Below are 23050 nucleotides of genomic sequence, written 5' to 3'. Positions count from 1 at the left end.
CAGAGCACAGCCTGGTCTGTCCGCAGCTGTGACACGAACTGAACCGCAATCGCCGTGGAATAATTTGGCGCTCGTGGTTCAGTCCTGCAAAAACTAAGTTCAGTCCACGCTGCACTCCGGAACTCAGGTGAGAGCTCCAGAGTTCAGTGCAGGTAACCTCGGCCAGGCCAGGAAATATTACTGGAGATTCCTCCGGTAGCCAGTCCGATTCTGAACACAAATCCTTCTCACCTGTCCTTGTTCTCTCGGTGTCCTGTTTGCTTCTTGTGGCAACCGCCCCCTTGATGTACGCTGCCAGTGCCGCTGCTGGCCTCTGATTGGCCGGCAGCTGATCATTGCAATAGCTGTATACAGGGCTTGGTCCTGCACAGCGCTGGGGAATCTGTCCTCTCATATAAAGCATTGACTGCATGGCACCAGTACAGGTAGCAATCAGCAAGGGGGCAACGGGCCTGCACGCTGCAAGAAGCATCGGAGGCCGCATGCAGCCTACTGGCAGTGTCTTAGACCACTGCAGTACGGAATGTGGGGAGGGTGCGGGGAAAGGTGGGCGGTGACTCCACCCTCTGTACCCACCCAGCAGGGCGGCAACATGAAGTGGCTGTGAAGCCCGTCATCAACGTCCTGCCCCTGTCGACGTGATGTCACAGGAAGCAGCAAAATTCCAGCAGGAGTGCTCATATGACCGCTCTGAACCAGGGGAGAGGGGCTAAGAGCAGGGCAGGTAGGTAGTTACTATCTTAAACTACCACAACTTGGCACCGGAATTAACCAGCCAAGAAAGAAGTGATTCAACACCAAAGTCACTATCAAATCTTAAATATTTTATTATCAATAAATTCATTCAATAAATATGTAAACAAGAGAGCCACCTGGGGGGCACATGGTTCCTGAGTTATTTAGTCATCATATCCATCCATTGTTCAACATAACAAAAAGAGACCATGCATCATGTAGGTCAGGTATAATATTCCATATCGGAACTACTGGGGTAATAAATAATAATGCATTAATAATGGTATATTGGAAAAGATATGGCAAATAAAGGAATTGGTTGGTACTAATATGCTCACTCTCCGAAGCCAATGCCTCCCTCTCAGCCACTGTACTGAATATCTCACTACCGCTAGATCTATAATGTAAGCGGCGAAGTATCAGTTTTCGCGAGAACAAATGAATATCCTTAATAGCAACGAATTTATCCAGTAGCTGAGAGGGAGAAAAGGTGAGGCCCCTTTCCAATACATCCAGCTGTGTTGTAGTCCCTTTCTAAAAGGGAGGCGGCAACACCGTCATGCGCCCATGTGACACCGGTAGTGGTGTGTTTTACATTATGACTGATACATGTAAATGTGTTTCTATTGGCTGGTTAATACTACTTAAACACGGACGTTCCCCCACCCTGACACGCCCCCTTTTGATAAAGCGAGTGGCGAAACGTACATCAGGGGTGGTGGGACGCATGGCCAGGCAATTCATTTACTAATGTAAGTACTCTTCCATCCATGTTTGGTATGCATTTTTTGCCCTATTATACGGTTGTATTATTAAGTGGTCGTGCATCGCAGGTCAGGTGATTGAATAAGCATATGATACACTGAGTTAAATCGCCAGGTGGCGGTATGGAAATATACTGATTGCATATAGGTGCTGATGGTGGCTGGTTTACACTAGATACCCCCAGCACGTATGGCTGGGAATTTAAATAGGAATTATTTGTAAACCAATTCCTTTATTTGCCATATCTTTTCCAATATACCATTATTAATGCATTATTATTTATTACCCCAGTAGTTCCGATATGGAATATTATACCTGACCTACGTGATGCATGGTCTCTTTTTGTTATGTTGAACAATGGATGGATATGATGACTAAATAACTCTGGAACCATGTGCCCCCCAGGTGGCTCTCTTGTTTACATATTTATTGAATGAATTTATTGATAATAAAATATTTAAGATTTGATATTGACTTTGGTGTTGAATCACTTCTTTCTTGGCTGGTTAATTCCGGTGCCAAGTTGTGGTAGTTTAAGTCTGATTGAAGTGTATATAGTGAGAATTGGACTTTTGTGATTAAAGGTAGTTACTATCTACCTACCTGCCTCAATGTAGCCCAATACTGAAATGACAAAAAAAAGCAAAAAAACCCGGATAACCCCATTAAAAATCAGAAAGTCAGTTAAAGGGATATAAGCCATAAATGCCAGGTGGTGTCATGGGTGTTCCCCACTCTGAAGAGACCTCTGGCGAGTCTGGGACCTGGCGTCTTATAATCCAGTGCATCTTATAAAACAAAAAATACGTAAGTTCTGGTCCCTTAGACTTATATGGGGTTCGGCGTCCAGGGTCAAGTTCATGTCAAGTCTGATCTCGAATTTGCAAAAGTGAACATACCCTTACATACTATAATATTATTCTATATTATTAAGGACACGCCCGTCCCAGGGCCGGGGGACTCAGAACCGGGCTGGACTAGTCCAGGGACGTCAGACGTGGCGGGGTCCGGTTCCGTGACCTTGGCGGTGTCTTTTGCAGTAAATAAAAGGGTTTTTTAAAAAAAAGAAAATAAAAGAGTTTTTGTCGACTACGCCACTTGCGGTGTGCGGCCAGGTTATTTGGGGCAACGCTACAGGGTTCTGCCGGGGCTGATGGAGTGATGCAGCCTGGATGGTTAGAGCCCTCTGCAAGCAGGGACAGGGCCCAGCAGGGGATAATGGGGGTTGTGGTGGGAAAACAGTCTATGTGAGTGCACCCCGTAAAGGAAACAGTCCACACCAGTGTTGCAGCTTAACTTGCCGTGTTTACTTTTCTGTGGTGGTACCTGAACCCGCGGGTGCCGATGGGCTCCCATGGCCTAGAGCTGCTTGGGAACCCCTCTGTTTCTGTCTTAGTCCTATTGCAGGTAGCCTGGACTATTTAAGGAGTTCAGTCCCCGTTCACTTCTTTGCTGCTTGTGCTTCAGACTTTTTGGGTTGGCGATGGATCCTGGAGACCTTCTCGCCCGGCAGAGATAACAGCTGACCATATGTTGCGGGCAGGGGACAGACCACGGCAGGGGGGCTGCTCGAGACGCTCGGATTCAGGATCATGGTGGTGGCTCGAGGGGAAGCCGGACCCGGGCCTGAGCACCCATCCATCGCCCGCAAGTGAAAAAGGGAAATTATTATATAGGGGAGGTTTTGTCAGTGACGCCATCCGTGGGATGCGGTGATATTGGTGGCACCACCGCTGCCGCTGGAGGTGGTGCCCGGGGTTGATGGACTGGGGCAGCTGAATGTTATCCCCTCCATGGGTAGGGGACGTGTAGACCCGGGTGCAGGTGGGATGATGTGACGGGGTGCAGTCTGCAGGGTTGGACTGGATGGTACCAGTGCACTCACAGTTCCTGAATGAATTCACACAGAGTCCAGATGGTAAACGAAATTGCCAGTGACCGGTGACCTCCGGCGGGTGTGTTTGGATCCTGCACCCTGGTACAGCAAACAGGGGTCCCTTCCTCCTGCACTTAGTGTTTGTGTCCTTTTTGTTAACTACTCCGCGTGAAACGGGGAAGTCCACTCTCGGTAATACTGTGTGTTGGGAGTTGTGGCCCACGAGAACTGACCTGTGGGATCTTAGCAGGCAATTGCGGAGCCCTATCCCCCTCGTTGGGCTTCCGTCTCGCTCTATCTGGGTCTCCTGTGGGACAAGACCTGAAATCTTGTCCCCGGCTGGTTAGTAAGGTGCGTGAAGCAATCCTCGCCCTAGGGTCCAGGTACCCTGTCGTGCACAGCTCCGGACCAGATTCCCGCTGTCGATACCGGCGGGCTACAACTCTGCCACGGTCCACTTAGGGTCTCCCGCAACCGGATCTCCGTCGCCTGTGGCCCTGTCTGCCGACTGCCACCTAGTCAGTTTGTCAGTAGTCCAGGAGCTCCAACTCCTGACTACCCTGTCACTTCACACTCCTCTCTTCACTCAACTCCACGCAGAACTCTCTTGTTCCCTCCCATCAACACCTCAAAGCCCCTAGGTGAGCGTCGCCATCCGCTTGGCCCCATTGTGTCCCTATTGTCATGGGGGGTGACTAGGGTTTTGTTGGCTGATGTTGTGCACCAGGATGGGGATTGTGATTGAGGACCAAAGAGGAGAGAATCCTGCACCTGGAAGAGGGGTGCAGTCTTCTGTGACACCCTGATTTTGTCAGGGCGTCACACATAAAGTGTCCCACTGTAATAGGGACTGCACCCCGCCTTGTGCTGAGTCCGGTGAGCCTTGGTTCCAGACTTCCATAGGCCTTCTGTGGTTCCTGGAGTCTGCTGCTTCCACTGGTAACTCACGGTGCCTGGAGTCCCGTTCCGTACTCCACAGTTCTCACTCCTTTTACAGCTCTCCGCTCTCACTGCAGGTCTTTTCAGTACTTTCCACTTTCTACTACTTCAGACTACTACTCCTATCCTCCTCTCTCCTTCACTTCTCCTCACTGACTCCTCTGACAGACTCTCCTGTCAGACACTCTCCTCAGACTGCACACCACTTCCTCCCGCCTTTTCCAACTGACCACTGGCCCCTCCCCCTCGCTGGGTCTCTCCCTACCGGTTGGGTGGCTACTATCCAATCAGTGCACTCCCATTCTACCTGTTACTAGGCAGTATCCCAGTCTGGTGTTGGGGTTTTGTGTGTGGCCTGAAGGTGCTGGTGCCTTTGCTCTGGCACGGATATTTTGGGGTTTGGGTTTCCACGGGTTAGATTTGTGGCACCTGGTAACGCAGGTTATATTTTTGGAAAATACTCAAGTCCGATTTCCATTTCGGTGTGATAGATCATGTCATTTATTTTAATTAAGGCTTCATTTACACAATTTATAATGCAAACAGATTAACCCCGTAAATATATGTTCAAAACTGTCACCAGCCGGACATGATAAACCCGATCCCATTAATGTTACTTCAAGGAATTGTCTCCAGGCGAAAACAAATTCATTACAGAAGTGCCAGGAAGAAAATGAAGCTATATTTTCCTTCGTCATAGACCGTGGCATAATGGTAATGAAAACCGTGTTATTTACAGTTCGGATTGTTAATTTCACACTGTCGTGCTTACAATAACAGCTGCAGGATCCGTTATTACTCTTTTTATGCCATAAACGAGGACGCGACGATCTGGAGGGCATCAATCAGCCCCCGGTAAAACGTTACTTAAGGAGAAATTATACAGACGCAGTTTGACTTTATTTCCCAGGGATGTGATGGAGGAAAACAGTTTTGCAGACTTTTTAATTAATTCTTATCCTATGGAACGCTTGAACGGAGATATTTGCTAAATTGCTGTAAAGTGTTCCTTTAGGAACTGGCGGGAACACCCCTGGTTTGATTAGAAGAGGAATATCCAGGACTGTCAATGGGAAGTATAAAGCAAGATTTGCTTAGATACAATCCATGATACATTGTTGCAGCCTGTCGGTGAAGGGGACCCAGGAAAATCTTCATTTACTTTACAGATCAGTACATATTGAGCCTATAGTTAATTAGGATACAGAAAAACTATTTTGCTCACTTATATAGCGCCATCATTACTATCATCACTGTCCCCATCGGGGATCACAACCTAAATTCCCTATAGCGGGCTTTACACGCTGCGATATCGGTCCCGAGATCGCTAGCATGAGACCCGCCCCGTCGCGCACAAAATAGCGCACCCCCGTCACATGTACTTACCTGCCCTGCGACGTCGCTGTGACCGGCGTACCGCCTCCTTTCTAAGGGGGCGGTCCGTTCGGCGTCACAGCGACGTCACTAAGCGGCCGCCCAATGAAAGCGGAGGGGCCGAGATGAGCGGGACAAACATCCCGCCCATCTCCTTCCTTCCGCATTGTGGCCGGCGGCAGGTAAGGAGATGTTCCTCGTTCCTGCGGCGTCACACGTAGCGATGTGTGCTGCCACAGGGACGAGGATCAACTTCGCCCCAGTGACAGCAGCGATAATTGGGAGTGGACCCCCATGTCAACGAGGAGCGATTTTGGATGTTTTTGCAACGATCCAAAATCGCTCCTAGGAGTCACACACAACGAGATCGCTACAGCGGCCGGATATGCGTCACAAATTCCGTGACCCCAACGAGATCGCTGTAGCGAAATCGTAGCGTGTAAAGCCACCCTATCCGTATGTATTTGGAATGTGAGAGGAAACCCATGCAAACATATATTTATAAGGCTGAGAGAAGACACAAGTTCATTGAGTTAAAGGGAACCTGTCACCAGAATTTTCGCAATTAAACTAAAAGAATCCCCTTCTGCAGCTCCTGGGCGGCATTCTAGAAAGGTTCCTCTTGCTACTGGCCCCCCTTTCAGACCTACATAACAACTTTATAAAATTACCTTTTGCTATGGTAATGATGGTTTATGGTCACGGGGGCGGGCTGTTTTTCATCCGTTATCCCCCCTCCTGCCGCTCTTCGCCGTCTCCCATCATTCATTTGCATACATGATGCCACTGCCGTCATGTAACGCAGTTCGCCTGAGTTCTCGCGCATGCCCAGTGGTACTAGCGTGGGGCTGAGCATTGTTGCACATTGCGAGCGCTGGTGAGGTTATTGCGCAGGCGCGAGATTATGGGCGGCGCTGTGAATGTCATCACAAGCGTCATCCAAGTACCCGCCCATAATCTCGCGCCTGCGCAATAACCTCACCAGCGCTTGCAATGTGCACAATGCTCAGTCCCGCGCTAGTGCCACTGGGCATGCGCGAGAACTCAGGCGAACTGCGTTGCAGGAGGGCGGTGGCATCATGCATGCAAATGAACGATGGGGGACGGCGAGAAGCGGCAGGAGGGGGGATAACGGATGAAAAACAGCCTGCCCCCGTGACCATAAACCATCATTACCATAGCAAAAGGTAATATTTTATAAAGTCTTTATTTAGGTCTGAAAGGGGGCCAATAGCAAGAGGAACCTTTCTAGAATGCAGCCCAGGAGCTGCAGAAGGGGATTCTTTAGTTTAATTGCAAAAATTCTGGTGACAGGTTCCTTTTAATGTGAAGATCCAGAGGACGGCAAAAACTCCATGAGGCAGATGCTAATTGTCCCATATTAAGGGAAAAATTGATTTCACACTCCTCATACAGCAATCAGACTAATTCCCTAGACCAACATCCCATCACAAAGTCCAGTATACATAACCTGCAATAATATATTTATCAAGAAAGTTCCATAGTCTCAATGCTTGTACAGTAAAGAATCTGTAGTCTCACTGCTCATACAGTAAAGAACCCTGCTCATACAATAAAAAAATCCAGTCTCACAGCATGTATAGTATATACAGAATCCATAGTATCCATAAGAATCCATAGTATCTCTGCTTGTAAACTAATAAATCCATTGTCTCACCACTCATACAGTAAAGAATCCATAGTTTCACTTCCATACAGTAAATAATCCATAGATTCACTGCTCATACAGTAAAGAATCCACAATCTCACTCCTCATACAGTAAATAATCCATAGTTTAACCGCTTTTACACTACATAATACATAGCCTCACTGCTAATACAGTCAAGAATCCAGTCTCACTGCTCATACAGTAAATAATCCATCGTTTCACTGTTCATACAGTAAAGTATCCATAGATTCACTGCTCGTGCAGTAAAGAATCCACAATATCACTGCTTGTACAGTAAAGAACCCATAGTCTCACCGCTCATCCAGTAAAGAATCCATAGTTTCACTACATGTATGGTAAATGATCCATATTTTCACTTCCATACAGTAAAGAATCCATAGAGTCACTGCTCCTACAGTAAATAATTCATAGTCTCACTGCTCGTAAAGTAAAGCATCCAATTTCAATGCTTGTACAATAAAAAATCCATTGCCTCATTGCTAGTATGGTAAAGAATCCATCATTTAACGTCCATACAGTAAAGAATCCATAGATTCACTGCTCATACTATAAAGAATTCACAATCTCACTGCTCGTACAATAAATTATCCATAGTCTCACTGCACATACAGTAAAGAATCCACAGATTCACTGATTATACAGTAAAGGATTCATAGTCTCACTGCTCGTAATGTAAAGAATCCATAGGTTCACTGCTCATACAATAAGGAATCCATAGCTTAATTGCTTGTATGGTAAACAATCCATCATCTCACTTCCATACAGTAAAGAACCCATAGATTCACTGCTCATATAGTAAACAATCCACAATCTCACTGCTCATATAGTAAACAATCCACAATCTCACTGCTCGTACGGTAAAGAATCCATAAGTCTCCCTGCTTATACAATAAGTTTCATATACATTACATATAGTCCTAGGATACTAACTTGGTTTGCTATTGTAAGGATATTCCCCTGGGGTAGAAATATTCAAGTGAAACCCAGCAAAGAAATTGCGATATTTAGAGATGTGTATAAATGTTAACACTATAATGCTAAGTTACTGTAGACTTCTTCCTCCAACCATGTTACTTTTGGACTTACACTTATTGACCATTGGTTTTATCTCTTTGGAGTTTGGACAAAGGCAACTTTTTTGCTATTATGGTTTCTAAGAAGTTTTTGTTCCTTGGTTTGAGCGCTTGAGTCCTACTGATCAACAATACTAAAAAGGGACCATAGCAAATCAAAAATGTTTTCAAAGTTTACTTACTCTATATAAGAGCACTACAGTACAATATATTTTGCCTGAATATTCCATAATTTGTATTAATGATAAAAATTCAAAAATCTGTGTTTTTACAATGAGCCTCGTTTTTTTTTTCTTTAACATTTTTTACATTGTTTTTTTTCACAATGAATCATTTATGTAATCGAAATTGGAAAAATACATAGGAACAGATGCTTCGCTGTACGAGAATACCGCTGGAGAGAGCTTTATCGCAGTTGCCCACAGCCAATATATGTCGTTACTATTGATTTAATGAGAAGTAACATTATGTTTACAGAACTTCTGAAATAATTTTTCGCTGCTTTGGAGCAATCATGAAACAAAGTCTTACGACATAGCCCGGGGCGCATGCTTATTAACAAGCAGTGGAAATGTCTATATAGCCGGAGCAATGAAGCAGCTGAAAATGAAATATAATAAAGGGAGAAGTTATCTTTTATTTCATTGCCAAAGAACAAAATGAGCGTCATATACAAAAAAATCTCCCCAGTGGTTCCCATTAGTGGGAAAAGTATACGAGGCTCAAAAATCTATCGTAAAAATGCAATAGAAGTACCTATGTTGTCTGTTACTGTAACCTACTGGTTGCCAGGCGGTCCAGCTCGTGGCTGTCTCACAGTTGAATTGAGACTGTCGCTTTTTCCACACCAGGCCGGGCATGGTTTGTCCTGATGCCTCTGTGCTTGCCTCCACTCCCAGTGGCCGGTGGGTCTTGGGCAGGTCTTCAGCCTCTTTAGTAATGGTCACTGGATCCTCCATGACCTGGAGAACAGTCACCTTTTCTTCAGCAACCTGGGGGACGGTCACCAGTTCTTCAGTAACTGGTGGGGTGGCTCTCTGGTCCTTGGCAACTTAGCTGGCGGATGCCGGTTCCTCATCGGGGGACGGCTGGTGGTGTGAGGGATCCTGGAGGGTGTCACCAGTTGCAGTGGTGACTGGAATCTTGGTCTCCTCCACCGCAAAACCTTCCTTCAACATTTCTCCATCCAGGATTGGCAGCAGTTGTTCCTCGTAGGCCCGCATTGCACCCACCATCCCCATCATGGACACCCTCCAGTCATGGATGATGTCCAGCTGAGATCGCTGTAGCTCCTGAGTCACCCGGTTCACTTCTTCCTCCATCTCCTGAGCACTCCAGAACATTGGGCACGCCGGTGTGCCCCCTTGACGGCCAGGGTATGCCATGACTGACACACTGCACTTCCGGTGGGCCTGATATGTCCACCCTCATGCTTCTCCAACTCTTGACTCTCTCACTTTGCCTTTCTTAAAAAGAGGTAATTCTGCCCACATTCTCTGTTAGTTTTGTTTCTCTTTCTGGACCATAGGAGAAGGCAGGCTCAGGCTTTCGCGCCACTTTTTCCCGTCATCCCGCCAACCCACGAAGGGCGGGCACACCCAGGCCACTTGTTGTCTTCTAATGGCTGCTGAGGTGTAACTTTTTCAAATAAACAGTCCAGAACTAGGTAGTCCATAAGGCACACAGTACTCAGTTAAATGGGCACGATATCCTGTTTGTGACGACAAATGTAGCGCCACACAGGGCAGGTGACTAACCTACACGTTGCTGGGCCATTTCGGGTGGGGTCAGGCGATGTCACAGGGTGGCCTTGCCTGGTTCCGTTGCCCCGAGGCATACAGCAAATGGTGGGGAAAGTGGGGTATTTGAGAGAGTTTGTCGTGATGCCACCTGTAGTATGCGGCCAGGGAGTAGCCGCCACTGCAGAATTCCTCATCGGGGCAGGTGTTAAGGCAGCCGGGATGGTGACGCTCCCCACAGGCGGAGCGGGCCCTGGGTGGATGAAGAGGGATTTAACGGCTATTGGTGCCTAGGCCAAGTAAAATTAATTAAAATAAAAAAAATGGTGGTCTAAAATAGAAAGGAAATGTGTCATCTTTAACTTTATGCCTTTTACACATGATATCATCTTCAACTTGCTTAATTGTTCACAATAAAAGTAGATTTGACCAAGGGTGCCCGAAATTTTGCATGCCCCTTTATATTCGCCTTTCCCCGTCGAGACCTGTAATTTTATGTCGCTCCCCACCTGGTCGTCCCTTCTCCTTTCAACTTATCAGTGGTCTTCAGAACCTCCAGCACTAGTCACCTTGTCTCATATCATGACATGATGGAGGTGCTGAAGACCACTGTGAAGACTGAAGCATTCAAGAGGCACCTAAAAGAAGAAAGAAGACCAGAGTACTGAGTGTAGAGCTGCATGGAGAGACAAGTGAACTACTGGGAACTGGGAAAGGTATTATATATTTTTTTCTCTTTACCATCCATCAAAATGATGCCCTTTTTCTGGATTTTCTGAGACCATATTGCAAAAAAAATGTAATTCTATTAAATAGAAAAAAAAATAATAATTTAGAGCAAAATTTGATTCAAATTAATTAGCTCATCAATAGTGTTTATTTTTCACCATTTTCATTTTCAGAGTGCTAGGCAGCTGCTTAGAAGAACCCATGGTTGCAGTTTTTTGGCACAAGGTTAGAGGAGGATGGGTTTTTATAAAGCTGTGAAATTTGCATCACCTGGCCTCTCCTAACGATGAAACTAAACAAGTCATAACCCTAACAGGCTAATTAAGGTCTGAAACCTTGGTCAAAGATATCCGAGCATACAAATCTACAAGGGTGTTCAAACGTTTGCATTTGCCCTTTTTCCTTTTCGCAAATGATTTTTAAAATGGCAAAGATTAATATGTATGTAGATATAAATCTATCTATCTATATCATATATATATATATATATATATATATATATATATATATATATATATACATTTTTCAGAGCAGCACCGAGAGATTATAGTCGGGTGCAAAAATCCTTTACAAACAGTATCCTACCGTCCATCCGATATATTCAAAAAATTAGAAGGCAGCACTCCATTTTTTCTTTCAGGTTTATCTTTCTTTAATGGCCCATAACAAAAGACGTTTCGGTCAGGAACTGACCTGCCTCTTCTTCAGGGCTGAATTAGTTGGATCTGCTGTGTTTTTATTTTACCAGTCTTGCTCACTTCTACCAGACACTGAAAAAAGAGGACTCCCTATTCATTTTCATATAAAGCTCCAAATATATGGATGTGGCACAAAACTAATGAAAAGCACAAAAAGCTGACAAAATATGATGAAATACAAAAACCAATTCCAAAAGTTACAAAATACTGAAAGAAAAAGATAACTTTCCCTTTATTTGTAATCTTAGAAACCCCCTTTAACCGTTGTTGTATCAGGCGTTATTGCTGATTTCCTGGACTCTTGCTCTTCGAGGTGTTTTGGAAGCTGTATATCTGTGGGATGAACATCTCCATATGTTTTTTGCTTTGTAACGATCACATGCATCTGAATTGCTCATTTTGGATGATTTCTTTTCAATCTTCTCCATGTGGAGAAGAACAGAGGCTTTATCTATATGTAAAAATGCTAATTTTGAAAGAAAACAACATCTTGGCCACATTGTATCCTTATGTTTTCATGTATATTTTAGGTTACCGCCAATATAAACTCATCCATTTGTAACCGATCCACCCGCAACGTTCAATCATCCTGGTTTACATATTTTTGTTTAGTCTTCAAGACTATATGCCATATGTTTTCCTAATTCTGCGTGTAATCTCAGCTCCGTATTGAAGGCCCCCGGATTATGACACAGTCTCTGTAGATGAAGATCTGGGGCGCACACTGAATGTTTGTCTACTTTAAATGGGTTATAAAGAAACAGAAAAACATGGCTTATTTCTTCCAAAAACAGCGCCACACCTGTCCTCAGTTTTGTTTTTGGTATTGCAGATCATCCTGTAATGCAGAGCGCTGTGCTGCAATACTGTGAACAACCTGAAGAATAGGGTGGCGCTGTTTTTGAAAAAACCTCGACATTTTTCTAAAGGCTGCTTTACATGCAAGCCGAGGTACAGAAAGTAAAACTTAACTTTTAATAAATTCCTTAAAAGGAAGCCGGAGATCCCAACTTCAATAAAATGTTATCTTAAAATGGCAAAAACACACAGTTCCCCTCAGCATGTGTAAGGGGTTCAAATGGCCAGAAGAACACTTCTTAATGATAACAACATCTGGTAAGCTGACCGGTGCAAAGCTGCAGAATAAGGTAGCTACCAACAGGATTTGGACCACCACAGTACCACAGGGTCCCAAAAATCACTGTTCTCATATGTAGAAAAAATGGAATGGTCTCACCCAGATACAATCCATCCACCTTCACTTTAACGGATCCTCATAATATCCAGGGCGTCCCATTGGTCCTTACATGGACAAAACATATGGTCCCCTTATTAAGAAATGAGGTCCTGGTGTCCCTGTTCTCCCAACGCGTTTCTTACATTACTAATTGTCAGGGGAGTTCACAGCAGGCAACAGTCCTTAGTTCACAGGGACTGGATAGGACATGCTGTAAACGAATAAACAACAAACAAAAGGTACTTATTGCCAAGGATCACATAACCAAGCAAACCGCTAGGAAGATTGCTGAAAAGGACTCACCAAGCGGCAGCAGCGGGCCTTTCAAAACACTGCGCACCGCTATGCTGTGCCCGCCATATTTAAATCCTTAAACAGCTGCCCGCGTGTGACGCTGCATCCATGCCGCCGCTCTCACACTTCCGGGACGCGCGATGCAACGCACGCTTGAAGGGCACACGTCACAAAATGTGACGTTGCTAACGCATGCAGAGAAACTCACTAACACAGAAGGCATACCTCCCAACCGTCCCGGATACAGCGGGACTATCACGCTTTGCATTGTTTGTCCCGTTGCCACGGGCGGGACGGCCGTCTCCCGGGCTCCGCCCACCCACTCTCTCCCCGCCTCCCTGCTTTTCCCTCCTACCATCCTAACACGTGACGTGGCATAACAGAGAGGAGCGTGCTGCCCGAAACTAGTCTCTGTCTCTGTGCTGCTGCTAAGGTATGTAGAATCTCCCCAGCACTGATTCCCCTCCCCTCCCTGCCGGAGCCACTCTGTGCGGTCGGCCGGCCGCCTGTCTGTGCCTGTGTCTCGACCCGCGAACTGGAGAACCTCGAACCGCTCTTAACTCTAATCTTTACTTTTGGGTGCAGCCCTGCACAGAAGAGCAGATGTGAATGGCGGTATTTGCCGCGGTAATATAGGAAAGTCTGCAGTTTTGCATACTGCCTAGGTGTGATTTCAGTGGGAAAGCTTTAGCTGTCATTATACCAGTAATAGGGTCTCTGGGTGTCACTACTGTCAGGAGGGCAGGAGCTGAATGTGGCTCATGACCCTCTTTCATAGCTGAATATGGCTCTCAAGGTCAGAAAGCTTGGGGACCTCTGCTATAGAAAGACTGTAAGGTAATAAATTATGCCTATATGCCTCTAATCCAAAACTAACCCTCCCTACACTAATTGCAGTTAAAGCCGGTTTCACACATCCGGCTTTTCGCCGGTTTGCCGGTTCCGGCGCACGCCAGTACAGTGTATACAGTACAGTGGCAGCGTGACAAACTCCGGTCACATGCTGTCATGTTACCGGAGCATGTGACCTGGATGTTACATGGTTACACTGTACTGGCATGCGCCGGAACCGGCAAAACGGCGAAAAGCCGGATGTGTGAAACCGCCCTAAGAGAGGTATTATTAGAGAATAGAATATATTTGAATTAGGATTGAAAAAGACTTTTGGGTCAACGTAGCAGCAGCAAGGAATGCAATTCAATAACCACTGCCTAGATGCCTCTTATACACTGTCTCTTCTCTACCAGCTCTCACTACACTAATTGCAGCTAACAGTGGTATTATTAGAGAATAGAATACATTTGAAATACCTCTTAAAAGGATTCTTGGGTTAATGTAGAAGCAGCAAGGAATTACAGGCAATAAGTGTACTGCCTATAATACACTATCCTTTCTCGACCAGCTCTCCATACACAAATTGAAGCCAAGAGTGGTATTATTAGAGAATAGAATATATTTGAATTAGCCCTGAAAAGGACTTTTGCATTAACGTAGCAGCAGCAAAGTCTGTAAGGCTAGCATCTAGCATCCCTGTCTACATGCCTCTATTACACTATCCCTTTTCCAGTAGCTGGTCCTACAATAAATGCAGATAAAAGCCATAATATTATTCATTAGTATCTGATACCATTGCCCTTAAACTATATGACTTGGGTGAAACGTTTTGGATCTACTTTAACAATCTTCGCACAATAGTTGTTAGGAATTTGGACCCATTGGTAGGAATTTGGATCCATGGCTCCTGACAGAACCAGTCTATAACTGAGCCATGTTTGTAGGTCACCTTGCTTGCACCTGCCTTTTCAGCTGTGCCCGTAAATTTTCAATAGGATTTAGATCAGGGTTTTGTGATGGCCACTCCAAAACATTGGCTTTATTTATCCTTAAACCACTTTGTAACCAGTTTGGCAGTATGTTTTGGGTCATTGTCCAATTGGAAGATCCATTTCCACCCAAGCTTTAAGTTCCTGGATAGTGTCTTGAGATGTAGCTTTAATTTTGCCACCTAATCTTCTTTCCTCATGATGCCATCTATTTTGTGAAGTGCACAAGTCCCTCCTGCAGCAAAACAGCCCGACTACATGATGCTGCCACCAAGTGTTTCACAGTTGGGATGGTGTTCTTAGCCTTCAAAGCTTTTCCATTTTAACTCCAAACGTAACGATGGTCATTATGGCCAAACATTTCAATTTTAGTTTCATCAGACCACAGGACATGTCTCCAAAAATTAAGCTCTTTTTTCCTGTGTGCATATGCAAACATTAATCTGGCTTTTTAATATTTCTTTTGGAGTAATGGCTTCTTCCTGGCAGAGTGGCCTTTCAGCCCATGCTGATACAATACTTGTTTCACTGTGGATAATGACACAATCTTACTAGCTTCCGCCAGCATCTTCACAAGGTTTTTTGCTTTTGTTCTTGGATTAATATGCACATGTCTGACCAAAGCACATTTATCTCTGGTACACAGAACTAGAGATGAGCGAACCTGAGGCTCATGGTCCGGAAACCGTGCTCTAAAAAACAATGTTCGGGTTCAAGGTTCCAGTGAGTGATGACTATGAACCACTCAAACGAGCAGCGCTGTGCTTTGGTATGAGTGATGCAAAATCCCGTACCAGCCACATTGATAGGCTCACATTTGGGCTAAAATCAACATGATCAGATGTAGTGTAAACACACAACCCCCCCTCAAAAAAAATATAAACCCTCCCCACCCTGCCCCAGAAGTGTTTTGCTTATGGGCCTTTAGCAGACAGGTATGGTGGGCACGACAGGGGTAGACAGGTATGGGAAGGCGGGCACAGGAATAGATAATAGGACAGGATCATGGGATCTGACAACTAGCTAGCAAACAAGTAATACTGACTAACTAAGGCATGCGCAGGCACCTCCCCTAGTGGGAGGATGCCTTAAGTACCTAGTGCCTGTCACTTCCGAGTAATGGCACGCTGGCCCTGGCAGGGAAAGTGTGCATGTGCATTCACTATGTGTATTCCAGGGGGAGCCTGTGCGGCATGCACAGGCCCCGAGAAAGTTGCAGAGAAACACACGGATGTCCATAGGAGTGCGGGAGAGGATGCAGTCTGGCAGTGGTGCTGAGTCGGCGTCCCTGCTGGGGAGAGACAGTGCAGTGCAGGGATGCGAGTGACACGCCCGCACCGTGACCTGGGGGTTACTCGTTACCGGGCTGCGGATCTTTTTCTGGAAAGCCGTGGTGACAAGGCCCGGTTCCGTGGCGTTCAATAAAGAACGGATATTTACAAGAGATGATAGTTCGTGATGCCACCTGTGGTACTTGGCCAGAGACAGCTGATGCTGTGGGATGGGACCTCTGGGGCAGATGGTGATGCAGCTTGGTTGGTATAGTTCTCCACAGGTAGAGCTGGGCCCCAGGGCTGATGGGAGTAGTATTCAGTGATGGTGGGGGTGCCGGGCCAGAGGCGCAGGCGAATAACGGAGCGTCACAGGGATGCAGTCTCAAGATTTTTACTCACTGTAGCAGGTTCCAATGTAACACGACTAGTCAGTGACCATCTTTGGAGTGCTGGGTTCCACTGTGATGGGCTCCAGTTGATCACGAGTAGTTTGGAGGTCAAGACCGGTGCACCCTTTTTATGTTCCTTCCCTGGTCGTCTTCCTGTGCTAACTTCTCGCCCGCCTGTCGCGCGCCTACACACACAGTGCTCTGAGCCAGTGTCCGCAGACCCTGTTTGGTGGCTTGACGCTCTATCCCTTGGCCCTATGAGGTTACCTTCTAGCGGATTCATGTGTGGAGTTGGGTTTGGTACTAGATGTGTCCTTAGCCTCTGGTTTTACTAGCTGTGCACGTTGGTTCTTCTCCTCTAGTCTAGGGACCTGTCCCCATTCTGTGGCCAAGTCCCTCCACTCCAATATGTCGTATGGGAAACGAGACCACGGGTTTATGGCGCACTTCCCGTTGGCTCTAAAACCTCTTCCCACTTGTGCCTGGGCCAAGCTGCACCAGCTCCAGGCCACAGGTCTTCACTCCTCCACTGCTCCTTCTTGGCTGTCTAAATTTCTACAGGTTGCTCCAATAATTACTGTAGACTTCACCCCCAGGCTGGCCTCGGGCTGTCATTAGGCCCTTACCATGGTCTGATCGAGTGTTGCTGAAAGAGTGTCAGTGTTTTGTGTGCATACCGGTGGATGACCTCTTCCTTACTCAGGATGGGGCACCACACCTCTGGCTGAGATGCAGTACCTCTGTGGCGACTGAAGCCTCAGGGGCGCCACACCAGCACTACATGTATGTTGAAAAGTTCATGAGGAATGCAGGAATAGATAATAGCAATATCAGAGTAAAGACTGATTTTAAAAGCATCAACAATCTATGATATGCAGACGAGAGTGAGAAATTCGGGTTGCATCTAAATGTCGAGAAAAAAAGTTAATGACAATAGGGCAAATGGGTAACATCAATTTCAAGGTCGAGAATGGAGTAGTCAATGATTACATATTTCTTAGCTCAATTGCAATGGAGACTGCACACCTGAGTTAAAACGACACAAAGCACTTGGTTGGAATACAATAGTCGGCATAAATAAGGTCTGTAAAAGCAGAGACATCACCATCGTTACCAAATGCAGACTGGTAGGATGTGAGATCTGGACACTCAGTAACAGGAAGAATATTGACACATTTGAACTCTGGTGCTCGAGAAGACTTCTATGGATTCCATGGACAGCGAGCATCACTAACAAAGACGCCTTGGGCTAAGTGATGCCAAAACTGTCATTTGAAGCTAAGATAACTAAACAGAAAGTAGCTTATTATGGTCAGTTGTTGGAGAAAGACTTCATGCTTGAATCGGTCAGTAGCACAAGAATAAGAGGATGGCCAAGAACCTGCTAGATCAACACCATTAAAGGGAACCTTTCACCTGATTTGGCGACTATAAGCTGCGGCCACCACCAGTGGGCTCTTATATACAGCATGTTAGAACGTTGTATATAAGAGTCAGGCCGCTGTCTAGAAAGTAAAAATCACATTATAATGCTCACGTAAGGGGCGGTGCTGTGCAGACTGGTCAGATGTGTGTCTCCGTTCTCTGATACCAGCACCTTCTCTTTCGGCCATCTTTTTCCTCCCTCTTCTGAAGCCTGGGTTCATGACACGTCCTACGTCATCCACACTAGCTGGCATTGAGGTCCCGCGCAGGCACACTACAATACTTTGATCTGCCCTACTCAGGGCAGATCAAAATGCGTCTACGCAGGACCTCAATGCCGGCCTGTGTGGATGACGTAGGATGCGTCATGCACCCAGGCTTCAGAAGAAGGTGTAAAAAGATGGCCGAAAGAGGAGGCGCCGATACTGGAGAATGAAGACACTCATCCTACCAGTCTGCATCGCAACGCCCCTTAGGTGGGTATTATAATGTGATTTTTACGTTCTACACAGCGGCCTGGGTTCTTATATACAGCATGCTAGAATGCTGTGTATAAGAGCCCACTGATGATGGCTGCAGCTTATAGTCATCAAATCTGTTGACTGGTTCCCTTTAAGAGCACCATGGGAATAACCATTGGTGAACTGATAGGAGCAACGTAGGATAGAACTGCCTGGTGAGCAATGATTCACAGAATGACCAAGAGTCATACCCACCTGAACAGATAGGAGGAGGACCCTAACGCAAAAGGTGTAGCAAATTCTGTGTGTACTCTACAATGCAGGTATAAACTGCTTAGGCCTGCATAGAAGAGGACACACAGAGGCTGTAACAGCTTTTGCATTAGGGTCGCCCTCCTATCCTCACAGTCGAATATGACTCTCGGTCAGTCTGTGGATCATTGCTCACCAGGCAGTTCTATCCTGCGTTTTTTCTTTCAGTTCCCCAATGATCATTCCCCTGTTGCATTTGATTGTGTCGATCTAGCAGGTTCTTGGCCGTCCTCTTTTTCTTTTGATACTGACCGATCCAGGCATGAAGTCTTTCTCCAACAACTGACCATAATAAGCTAATTTCTGTTTGAGACCCTTATGGTTCAAGCTCCTAAAGCTGGGTTTACACACTGCAACATCGCAAAGGACATCGCTGTAACGTCACCGGTTTGGTGACGCAATAGCGACCTCCCTAAGTCTCTGCTAAGTCTCTGGTGAGCGTTCAAACAGGCAAACCTGGCCAACAACGCAACAGCGATCCGGACCTGCAGAGCGACCTAGCTGGTTGTTGGGGACGTTGATAAGCAGCCTTTTGAAAGGGAAGTTGCTAACAAAGTCGCTGCAAAGTCTTCACACACTGAAACTTCATGCTGCACAGCGGGAAACAAAGGACCTAGGAATGGTCCTGAACGATTTGTAACGATTACAACTTCACAGCAGGGGCCGGGTCGCTGATAGGTTTCACACACTGCAACATCGCAAACAACATCGCTATTGCGTCACAAAACCGGTGACGTTACAGCGATGTCGTTTGAGATCTTGCAGTGTGTAAACCCAGCTTAAGGGACACTGTTATCTCTGGGCCACTTTTAGCTGAACCCAGACCTCATACTGCCTTGTTATAATCCTACATTGTACATTGGGGCCGTCAGTACACCCAACTCTCAACAGGAGGCCATCAAAGAGTCATCAAACCCTCAGCACATCCTAGCATGATTTCAATTCTTATCCATAAGCATTGTCATGTATGTATAAATTCAAGTAAATGAGGCTAAACAGCAATACCAGACATAAGCACTAGATGATAGTGTGGAAAAAGCAAAATGTGTAATTTGAAACAGCAGTTTAAGGGCAATATGGCAACAATCTAAGTAAGGTTTTCATGTCCTACTGGAGCACAAACCATGAAGATTATTTTTCTTCTTAATGAGCAGAATCCATTTGTGAATATTTTATTAGATTAAATTAGACACTTTTTTTTCAGATGAAACTATTATTTGTGATTTGGTTATAGAGATAAATAGCTGCTCTATGGTTAGATGAGAAGAGATTTTCCATCTTCTCTGGCGAAATATACCAGGCAGTTGAGGATTATTATGATGTCTTTCACGATGTCTCTTGGCATGCACTCAGTAATCATCTTGTTTAGGTATTGTGGATCATTATAGGAGGAAAGATCTTCGGTTTTTGCATGTCTATCCTTCGTTATCCCATAGGTGTTGACTATGTACGCTGTAAAGAGTGGGTGCACTGCTGGGTTGTAGCCAAATTTCCTCAGCTCATCCATGGTGTGATTGTAGCGCCGGAACAACTCACATCTTAATTTCTCATCAACTTTTCCGGCTGTTGGACTTCTGGTCACCTATAATCATGAAATAGACATTTAATACACTGGGGTAATCACAATACGGCTTGTCTATTGCTAAAATCGGCAAATCTATTGACAAACACATTTCTGTCTGGCTAAGCTTTTAGCATTCAAGGTGATAGCTCATTTTTTTCCATCAGATTATGGAGAAGTCAGTGGTAGAGTACTCTTCCGAAAATGCAATCTATCACAAGATCTGTACAGAAACTCAACAATAAAAGAAGGAATGTTGGGAGATTTCAGCTCCATGGGCTGCAGAAATATTAATTTAGCTCTGAACTATAGTACAAATTGTGACTAGGAACCAATACAACCCAATCATGGGATTTTATTGCACAATTATCTATTTTTGTAGTATAATTCTATAAGGAACTTGTAAAATGTGCTTCAAACATGGATTTCAAATATCAAGTTTTACTTTTGCAGATGAAAGATGCTTTAAATAGATAATTATCACTCTTCTTGGGATAAAGGATTTGGGGTGTACTCACTTGGGTTCTTATCTTCCTACATAGGAGGAATTGGTAAATAAGGTAACCAATACTGGGAGAACCCTTGTTACTATAAGCTATATGTATCTTTGCCCTTGTCCACATAATAAAACACCAGCCATAATGAAGGCCTTGTCTACTTCTCCAAATTCTACTACATGTAGATGCCATTTTGTTTGAAGAATACAAACAGTGACCACTTTACTTTACTTGCTTTAAAAAATAAATAAATAAAATATTTTTTTTTTTTAATAATAATTTTAGGTTTCTCACCTGTATAATCTTCTCCTTTATGTATGGTACATAGTATCCATACAGTCGTTGTTGTGCCAGGAAGATGGCCCACAGAATCCGGCGGTCCAGCTGAAAGGCCATCTCTCCGACAATGCGCTGACATTTCTTCACTTTTTCAGGGTCTATAAAAGTTCAATAGTAAAATTAGGGTTAATGAAATTCCTACAATGACATGTATTGAGAGTATAGATATAGAAATTGTCACCTAGGCGTGGGCCGGAATTGACCATTTGTGCTTCTTCTCTGAGGTCTAGAATATATAAATAATATTAAAATTAGTTGTACGTAATAAACATTATGATAAAACTCCCTTGATAATAACCATACACCAGGGATGAGATAAACAGGTATCAGTTATACCTGGGGCTTGGAGCCTGAGGGCGCCCGACAGGTTCTCCTGCCACAAAACTAGACCTACAAATCATGAATAGATATGGTGGGCATCCCCCTTGGAGTTAATCCATGATAAACCCTGAATGATAAGACCTACCTAAACACTTCGGGTTCTACCTAAACAATTTATAGTCATTATAATAATGGTCCTGGCCAAATGCAATTTTTCAAAAATTGTATCTTAAATGTGGAGCAATATATGAAATATCAGATATCAAGGGAATACATAAGTAATAAATATATCTGACATTGATGTTGCAATATTTCTGCACTTTTCTTCTCTTTCATGCCTACAATATATCTCCTTTTCTGACTTCCTTTAACTAATACAAGTGAATGAACAGAAGGTAAAAAATGTGTTCACCAATCTAAACCATTCTAGACATCGTTTACCCAGATTCTACCAGTCTCTTTGGGAAATGTTAACATCGGCCCTTTACAAATTCTGATTTGGTGGAAATCCCTGTGTTATCCCAGTCTTACCATAGCGGCCTTTCTTGTGTTGTCCTGGGGGTGTTATAATTTCAGCTTTTCTTTTATGTTCTTTTAAAGTACAGTGAAGCTCCACATCCTCCTGCATTAGCTCAATCAGTTTGCGCAGCTTCAAATTCTCTGCTACTAGACGCGAACTCTCCATGTTGAAGGCTTCTTCATCACTAGAATATATATTAGTATTCTCCATGTTGTAATTAGTAAAAGCTCCTGAAAACGTCTTCACAGAAATTCTTCACCAGGCGAATGTCTGAGATGGAACACTGGGGAAACCTAATATTCTAAGTTCTGTGATGTCACCGACAGCGACACTGAGACCTGATGATGAGCTCATCGGTCATTGCAGCCAATAGGAATTCACCACATTGGAGCAATAAGTACATGGCTTGTATTGTGTGACCACAGGAATAACAGTTTAACAGTATTAATTATAGAAAAATAAGAAACCAGTGCAATAAAAAGTTTCTTTTGTAGGTTCCTTTTTGGGGTTTTTTTTGTCCTCCATTCAGGTTTAAAGATCTGAACCTATTTATTCTATGCTTCCCAATAGTCTATATTTTTTGGTCTTCACTTAGTTGGGTATTACTAACAGGTTAATTATGCAAAGTAATCTAAAGACACTCACCGCCATCCCCCAGGGAATCCTTTGAGCTACACTCCCTTAAAGACCATAAAAATTAGCATAACGAGACACCAAATAAAAAGGTTAAAATCTCTGGAACTGTATGGTGGATTTAAAATAAAAAACAATCTACAAAATACTCACGGGATCAGCAACAGTAACATAATAGTAAAAATTAGCCATTTTTGACCTAGTCTGCACTGAAATTAGTCTACAACAGTGATCTTCTTAAAGAAGATGACTAGTATGTATAGGATGTATGATCTAATGCCTTTTATGAGAAAAACACCTAGTGTGGTTGTAATTAGGGATGATCGAATACCTCAAATATTCGGC

At 44.6% G+C, this 23050-nt stretch overlaps 1 protein-coding gene across 2 annotated transcripts; it reads right to left on the bottom strand.

The window, feature by feature from the left end:
• Positions 1 to 19969: 19969 nt before the first annotated feature.
• On the bottom strand, positions 19970 to 22322 carry LOC142295980 (speriolin-like protein). 2 transcript variants are annotated; one of them, XM_075339136.1, is made up of 4 exons: positions 21849 to 21918; positions 21413 to 21457; positions 21187 to 21329; positions 19970 to 20416 (listed from the first exon to the last, which is right to left on the bottom strand). In XM_075339136.1, exons 1-4 carry the CDS (start codon positions 21886 to 21888, stop codon positions 20090 to 20092), a joined length of 555 nt encoding a protein of 184 aa, XP_075195251.1. In that variant the 5' UTR covers positions 21889 to 21918; the 3' UTR covers positions 19970 to 20089. The 2 variants fall into 2 exon arrangements, with proteins under 2 accessions (XP_075195251.1, XP_075195250.1); XM_075339135.1 differs by lacking the exon at positions 21849 to 21918 and adding an exon at positions 22084 to 22322 and having other exon boundaries at positions 19976 to 20416.
• Positions 22323 to 23050: the final 728 nt, after the last annotated feature.

Source organism: Anomaloglossus baeobatrachus, chromosome 3 (genome assembly GCF_048569485.1).
Source record: "Anomaloglossus baeobatrachus isolate aAnoBae1 chromosome 3, aAnoBae1.hap1, whole genome shotgun sequence".
NCBI lineage: Eukaryota > Metazoa > Chordata > Amphibia > Anura > Aromobatidae > Anomaloglossus > Anomaloglossus baeobatrachus.
This window is presented reverse-complemented; position numbering and strand designations above follow the sequence as displayed.